This window comes from Fulmarus glacialis, unplaced genomic scaffold (assembly GCF_000690835.1).
Source record: "Fulmarus glacialis isolate BGI_N327 unplaced genomic scaffold, ASM69083v1 scaffold8257, whole genome shotgun sequence".
NCBI lineage: Eukaryota > Metazoa > Chordata > Aves > Procellariiformes > Procellariidae > Fulmarus > Fulmarus glacialis.
Window position 1 is genome coordinate 47,875 of NW_009222552.1, and position 8,141 is coordinate 56,015.

An 8,141-nucleotide genomic window follows, 5' to 3' on the forward strand; every position below is an offset into this window, starting at 1 on the left:
AAGATGGGGAGATTAAGGCTTAAATGCATAAAGCATAAATTTCCCTTCCACGTGAATGTGAGCAGAGATGGTGTTCCTAGAAGTACCAATTAGTCAGTGCTGTTACAGAGAAATGCTTTAAAAGCTCCTTCCACAGGTCCGCCAAAAATAATCAGTCATGACCTGCAGGACGCCTGTTGTTCTTTTTCCTCCATTTCCTGCAAGTCTGACCACTTGGTCAATGCTGAAGCCATTTAACTTGTCGTGTTTATGACCGAAGTGTGATTATAAATACAGATCTCCACACTGGCATGAAAAAATGTTTCTCATGTTAGCCTCATTTAACTACTGGTTTCCTAGTACAAGGTAAGAAATGAATATTTTAAAGGCTAATTAAACAATACTCACATTAATTAGGTATGTTTGTTTCACTGATGCTGTTATAGCACACTATGCTGGTCATTTATTTTACTTTTCATTTACCGCTCTGGAATTTATCTCACATGAACCTCTATACAATGCTAATATCACTCCTTATGCAATCCAAATGAAACCATCGATAAATATTTTGTATGAGCAACTAATATATTATCCTGAGAACTGCTTACCTCTGTGTTACAGAAGACTGATTACTTTTTGTATATGTGTTTCACAGATACTAAGCTACAGTAGATCTACCATGAGAACACTAATTAAATGAATTTGCCTTTTTGGAGGGGAAAAAAAAAGGCGTAATTGTGGCATTGTTTAAACTTTTAAAGAACTAAACTGTAAATGGAGTGTGTCTGGAAGAACTGTTTCAGGGAGGATGGCTGCTGTGTCAGCAGCAGCAGCAAAGTAACATATATGTGTGGGATTTTGCAGAATGTTTGAAGAGCTCTGTAACTGCTAAACAGTTCTGTGTGGATGCTATAAATGGGTACTGAATGAGCACAGAAAGGTTTTAGTGCAAATACAAAGAAGGCATGAGCCAGAGGTAGTTATCTAGCAGCCCAGACAGTAGCACCAATTTTGAAAGTGCTATATATCCTGATGGCATGATTGCAAGAGCAAAATTCTCACTTATGATTGTTTTTCAAGACTAAATAATTTTTAAAAATCAGTGCTAGCCTTATGGAAATAGTTTAATTACTGGAAGTAAGGATCTGAAAGCTATGCAGCTATCAGCAGCAAAGCAACTGTTCCCATCATTCTTGCCAAAAAAGACCTTTGCAAAGTACCTCTGAATTTTGAATTAACACACTAGACCCTGAAACCCAAGAAACAACAAACTGAAGAAATTGATATCACTAGAATTAATAGTGGGAGTTATTTTTTCAATATAAAGTAAATCTCTAAGCTTTATAAATCTGTTTGTCAACTTTAGTATTATGAATATAAGACAGTTGCAAAGACAAAGCAATGTACTTACGGTGAAATTGTACAGCCAGAGGCATATGCATGGTGGCCTGTATAGCGTATATCACAGCGTACTATATTGTTGGAGTAATCGGATTCAGGCACCAAATAGCTGGGGTTTACACTCACCTTAAGGGGAGAAAGCACAGTGTTGTCTACTTCCAGGTTTGAGTTGGTAACTTACATTCAAAAGGAGGTATGCATATGATTTGCTTCTTTTAAAAACAACAAAAAACCCCCGAATCTTCCCACTCCCAATACCCTTACCTTCAGAATGTAATTTCCAGGTTTTACATCAGTAATATCAATCCACTGGCAATCTATATCAGCATTGTAAGTGTCATAGCAGCCAGGGCTCAGTCCCTTAAAAATTAAGTTAAGATGGATGTCAAAAAATCATTAGGAATAGTAACATTCTAGACATTAGGGACACTCAGACTGAAGTTCACTTAACCATCACATTTCACTAAGAAAATTACCTCAGGAAATGAGGCTTATTTTTTCTTGGCTTTTTATTTGAATATCTAAACTAGAACACATAAGTCTAACATATCAATTTTATAGACAGCACTGTATTACTACTGCATAAGAAACACCTATACTATTGATAGTTGTTCATCTGTGAGATATCTGTATTTTATCTTATTTTATTATCACTTGTTACAGTACTCCTTTTACATAAATATTGTTGATGCTATTACTCACTGTTCTTTACAAAAGGTGAGAATAAAATCAAAACTGACCAAAGACTGGACCAAAATATCTGTATATCTCAAGTAAATAGTTTCTGAGGTCCTTGAGAACAAACTTGATCACCATGTTGGAACCTGTCTCTACCCTTAGGAATGATGCAACTTTTTGCTATAGATGTACCCTGCCAAAGTGCCATCTTTGAATAGTAGAGTCTAGGGCCATTTTCACATTGAGTTTTGCACAGAAATGGCATCTCTTCAGGCAAATAGCGACACAAGAATCTGAGAGAACTGAAAATGTAGCCTTTCTTCCAGATGAACCTTTTCTGAAAACTTCTTTGCTGTTAGGAACATTAGTAAGAATCTCCATATATGACTGTATCAGTGGTTCAGATCTGGTGGTTTTATCCGTGGCCGATACAGATTGTTCTAGGCAACACACAGAATGCACAAAACCCAAGTCCTGCAGGAATTCCCTCTTGACCCAACTGGTGATCAGCTCAGACTCTCGCATGTATGTGCCAAGTCTGAGGCTGGAGGAAAGTTTTACAGTGCAATTACAAACCCCTGAAATATGGGCTTCCAGTGGAAACACTGACACAGACATGATTCTAGTGACACAAATAATCCAGCTGTAAAATATGTATGTTGCTTAGTTAGATGTCATACTCTACAGAAGGAGAAAAGATATTTATAAAACCTCTTCAAAGCCTTTATGTATTGTAGATCATTCATTATATTTAAAATTCAAGTGTGGACACGTCAGCCACTGAAGCATAGCTGTCATTTCTCTGTGATAAAACAACCACCTCCTAGATTAAAAACTGCAGAATAAGGGATACAAGTTTATGTATAAGTATGACCACATTGAGTTAAACCACAGATCCATCAAGCTCAGTGTCATGTCTCTGACAGTGGTCAGCAGCAGATGCTTGAGGAGAAAAGAACATAAGAAATGGGGTGTGTAATGTCCTTTACCCAGGCAAATTCCTTCCACCAGGCATTTAACTGTATTTAAGACATGGCGTATCATCAGATTTTTGCGTTTAATAGCCTCCATTACTTTGTTTAAATTTTTTTTGAACCCATGTAGATGTTTTTGGTCTCTGCACCGTCCTATGGCAAGGAATTTAATACTCTACTCATGTGCCAGAACAGCACTCTTCTCTGTTTTAAAGCTGTTGTCTGACAGTTCTTTTGGATATCCTTAAATTCTTGCACTGTGAGAAACAGTGAATATCAACAATTTCCTCTTTCCATCCAGGACCACTCGAGATTTGGTATCATTTCTGGTTTTCCAAATGGAATAGTCTATGAAATCTCTTGGTGTGGTAGCCATATTACACTGCTGATCGTCCTTGTTCTCCTGGGGTTGGTTAGTTTGGTTTTTTAGGCTTTTCTGTAGCAGTTTTGAGAGGTGGTGACCAGAACTCCATGAAATATTCAAGGTAGGAGTCTGTCATGGATTTATATAGTATCACTAATGGTACATTCCACTTTTTATCTATTCCTTTCATAAGCCCTAACACTTTGCTTTACATTTGTGCATGACCCATCATAATGTTCACATGGCTGCCATCCTCTTTAACAGCCTTCTATACACGCATAAAACTATGCTGTAAATTTTCTGTGTTGGACTGCTAGCCAGTAGCTATAGGTATTGTCTCATGCCCTGCAAGGGAGGAAATACTAGCTGTGAACCCTGGAACCAGCCAAGGACATTACTGAGCAGTTTGTGGGGGATGAACGCTGGAAACAACTTCTTTACTGACTGTCTGGAGTTTCCTTTAGCTCACTTGACCAGTCCTATAACCACAAGAACAGTGTGTTTTAATACAGTTCAGTTACCAGTGATGCTAGGCTAATGAGTGTCTGTGCATTTTAATGAGACACCCACATTTAGCAGCACCTGGGTAAATTATAAGTCTCCAAGTTGCTATCCTGGCCTCTATGATGGAGAATTTCAGAGCTAGTTGCGGCATCAGATAACTTAGGGCATTAGATGATTGGTAGAAAAAATATCCAAAGATAAATCAGAGGGGCAAAAAAAACTTGGTTGTCTCCGAACCAACTCTTACCTGCGTATGCGCTGTACATGCATACCGTCTATAATATCCATAATCACAGGAGGTATCTTCAAGACAGAAACTTGCTTTGTGTCCTTCAGCAACTTTTCTGTGTGAGCTTGCATCCAACAAGTCATAGTGGCTGAATTCATCCATGCTGTGATAATGTCTATTAAACCATAGATACACCATTAAAGATGGATCAGATCTTCTCAATAACATTGACAATAACGTATTCCTATTTGATCTATCTTTTGTTTGATCTGAACAAATTTTATTTATTACACAGAACTTGTGTGTTAGTATACTTACCTATTATTTTCATTATTCTAATTTTCAATGACTATAAAAATGCCATCTTCTATAAATAAATAACATATTTTAATTTGTTAAGGGAAAGACTCCATAGCAGCACTGTTTTTCCAAAATCTTCTGCTTCAGCTCTTTTCCATTAACAATAGCAAGTGTTATATAGTTCATATTTGAATTGTACATCTTATAACTGCCTTTAGCCAGAGTTTTGCTAGGAATGCTTACATACCCTTACGTACTATAAATTCCAGGGAAGTTTGCTACTTGCTAGCAAAACCCCAACAATTTACTTTCACATTTCCATGGCCCTCAATCAATGTAACACATTCATAACATTAGTGAAAACAAAATCTGCGTAAAGAAACAAGCTTCTGTGTACTGGCAATGCAGATCTCGTCTGATGCCAACTATTTTTGTAGTCTACACTTAATGTAGTCTCCATTTCAAAAATGTGTATGCTTTTGATCTGGGCACAGTGATGCATTTTTCTTGCTCTCATACAAAGTGAGTTCTAGCTCTTACTGTGGACTTGAACACCTATTATTCTTGTAGTTTCACTTTTTCCGCACACCTTGAAAATTAAACTTGTACTGTCTACCTGCACTTTGTCTATGCAGCATTTGGCTGCTGTTACTTATGCTTTCAGCTCAAGAGGTATGTGAAAAAGATAAAATTAAACAGAATTCAAACATATTGTTAAAACGAAGAGGAGCACAAAAGTCTCACAAGCATGCAGGTCAAGAACAGTAAAACTGGTCCACAAATGATGATGACTAACACTGAAGTCTGATGGCTAGCCAAACTAATTGGCAGTTGTAGTTCATTTCCAAATGAGCTTGTTTCACTGTCATGGAAATGATCACGAGAAATGCATTTTTTTGTAGGCAATGTATTTTCTGTCCAAGAACGGAATCAACATCAGAGGCACTTTGCATCTGGATAGCCATAGCTGGGCTATCGTGGCAGAGTAAGAAACTGCTTTTCTACAAATGGAAGATTTCAATTGCTCTCTGCCCATGTCATCCATTTATCAACTTTGTAAGCACCGGTATTGGGGTTTGTTGTTGTTGGTGGTGGTTTTTTTCAGGGGTGGGAGTTAATGAAAGCATTTATGCAGCCTTTTTTTGTTTGGTTTGATTTAGTTTTAGCTCTTTGATCCTTAAAAGATTTGTAAACTAGTGATATCAGTCTTTTCTTGAAAGAATTTGTTCTAATGATACTGATTTTTCATTCAAAGCTTAAAACCTCTGAAGCTAGAGGGAAATATTCCTTTCACTCCAGGGGCCTTTAGATCAAGCCCACATTACATATTATTTTTTTGATAGAAAAATATTAAGTTATCACTTACGCTCTACTACATTTGCCTTGCCATGTTTCCAGCAATTTTGCTATTTCTAGAGCAATACTGCTACGTGAAAGCATCACGATGTAATAAAGATATTGATAATGGGATCAGTCAACTCAGTATCTTCTCTTTTCCATACTGACCAGACCATTCCTTGTCAAGAACTAACCCATGAAATTCAGTTCAAGAAGTATGGGTCAATGTTTACAATGATGTATTATAGGGAACATACTAGTAAATGTACATTTTAGGGTTTCCACAATTATTTTAACATGATTGGGACTTTTATTTACTGGTTCTGCTTAAATTTAACTGGACTATAACCTATGTAAAATATACTTAAAGGGAGAAGGTGCCACTGTCAAAACCGATTTGAGACTTGTATTTATAATGAATTTGTACCTGTAAGAGTTTTATGCTTATAGATAAGCTTCATATCCATTTTGGTTTCATGTGGCTATATAAAGAGTAACTGCCACTACCATAAAATTAATCAGACAGTAAAAGGCTGAAGTTTCCCCATGGCTTCCCCCCGCTTCACTGCAGTTTTAGAAAATGTCACCTTATAAGTGACAAGTTGTTAGTGAAAAAGATAATTAGAAGGTATCATACTGGGGAGTTCACTCACTGGTGACAACTGTGCCACTCCCATGAATAACGGGGTCTGCTGGGCAGAAAATCTGACGTGCCTTGATTTTTCACTCTTTGGGGGAATCTCAGGAGCACCCGATTGTCATAGTCTCTAACATCTGCTCGATAAGCTGAACTGTAATAATGCAAAAAAGAGACGTAAGTATATGCAAGAAACACTTTAAAAAAACCTTTATATTGTCTCAGAAGTAACTGATAGCACAGACCTTTTCAGCCCCCTTAAAGCTCACGCATTGGAGATGCACAGGATTTCCACATGGTGTGCTAGGAAGTACCTGGTGTCAGACCAAGACCTGAGCAAGATTCAGATCTGCTTCTAATAATATAAACAGAAGATTGACCACTGACTCTCTGCCTCCATCTTTGAAACAGATCACCACTTAGCTGTAAAATTACTCTGGTACCAAAAACACAATTTCATTAATTGCTGTTAACCAAAATAACTCACTGTGTATGTAAGATCACACAACAGGTGTTTGTTTCTGTTGTAACAAAAATGAATAAAGACATGCCTCAGGCTATGTTTTCCTATTTCACATAGCTATTATCTATAGTATTTTAAATACTGGCATATTTTAATCAATTGATAACCAGCAAGAATATTTCAATTAGTCTTCACTGTGAAGTTAGCATAAAAAATATTGCTTCTTACACCACGTTTTCTTTTTCCAGCAAGTGAAGAAAGAGCATGACCCTGGAAACAGTCTGACATCAATTAACGATGCTGGTAAATAAATAAATCTGTTTTGCATGATAAGGTATCAAACAAGTTAAAATGGTTAAAAACAGCCATGTTGATTTCTTTCCAAACAAAACAGGAAAAATCCCTCTTTGCCAACTGGACAGCACCTAACTTCATAGCAAAGTTGTTATTTCAACCCATTAAAAGACTTTGAAACACTTTTCAAGGAGATTTTAGTCTTAAGAGACATTACAAGGCATAGGCCCAGAAACAATTAGCATGTTATAAATTTAATAGTAACTTGTACTGGTTAAAAATAAAGTTTTTTTTAAATTGAGTAGAAAATTATCTGGTTGGATTAGAGGAGGGAGATGAAAATCACCATATTCAAGTGGTTTTTTTAGATGCCTCCATTCTGCAAAATTCAGATACGTTCAAATGACCCTGATAATAGAAATGTGCAGTATAACTTTTCACAAAATGTAGGTTCTTCAAAGTATCTGTAGTTTGTTTCTCTAATATGGCGGTATTGTTTTCTTATCTGCACACCCTACCATCTACCACAGGCTTAGAAGAAGGTTACAAACTGGGCTATGTTTCCTCAGGCCCTCCGGCCTCACTTCTCTCCACTCTTCACCGTGCCCTCAGGTACTCTGCGGTGGGCGCAGGAGCACAAGAACCCACAGTGAACAGGCAAAAGCTGGGGTGATGCCTACCTTGCCAGGCAGTTCTCCTCGGCAGCACATCTCAAGTTATACATGGACATCCTCTGGACATATGTGGACGCCTGGATGTAATAGGGATCCGGGACTAAGTCAGGGAGACCTGCAGTTCATCAAACCAACCACATAACAGCAAGATCAACCCAGGACACGTCTGCAAACATTTGGCTTCCATCCCAATCGTTAGGAGCCGTCGTTTTGGTGCGGACCCCTGCCCCCCATGAAGCTCGCTCTCCCTTTTGCTCCGGCCCTTCGGCTTTTCTCTAAGACCGCATCACAAGCACGACGCCCGGC

General features: G+C 37.8%; 1 protein-coding gene across 1 annotated transcript; it reads right to left on the reverse strand.

Moving 5' to 3' along the window:
• Positions 1 to 1,386: 1,386 nt before the first annotated feature.
• Positions 1,387 to 7,945, reverse strand: LOX (lysyl oxidase). The gene is made up of 5 exons (XM_009581477.1): positions 7,842 to 7,945; positions 6,421 to 6,558; positions 4,148 to 4,304; positions 1,645 to 1,740; positions 1,387 to 1,506 (listed from the first exon to the last, which is right to left on the reverse strand). The coding sequence occupies exons 1-5, from the start codon at positions 7,889 to 7,891 to the stop codon at positions 1,387 to 1,389; spliced, it is 561 nt and encodes a 186-aa protein (XP_009579772.1). The 5' UTR covers positions 7,892 to 7,945.
• Between the last annotated feature and the right edge of the window lie 196 nt (positions 7,946 to 8,141).

Excerpts from the sequence above, each read along its gene's own strand:
- LOX (XM_009581477.1), bottom strand. The coding sequence starts at position 7,891 with ATGTCCATGTATAACTTGAGATGTGCTGCCGAGGAGAACTGCCTGGCA. Across the intron at positions 4,305-6,420 it reads GAGTGGCACAGTTGTCACCA|ACATTATCACAGCATGGATG; the intron begins GTGAGTGAACTC and ends ATGGTTTAATAG. Across the intron at positions 1,741-4,147 it reads CATGTACAGCGCATACGCAG|GGACTGAGCCCTGGCTGCTA; the intron begins GTAAGAGTTGGT and ends TTAATTTTTAAG.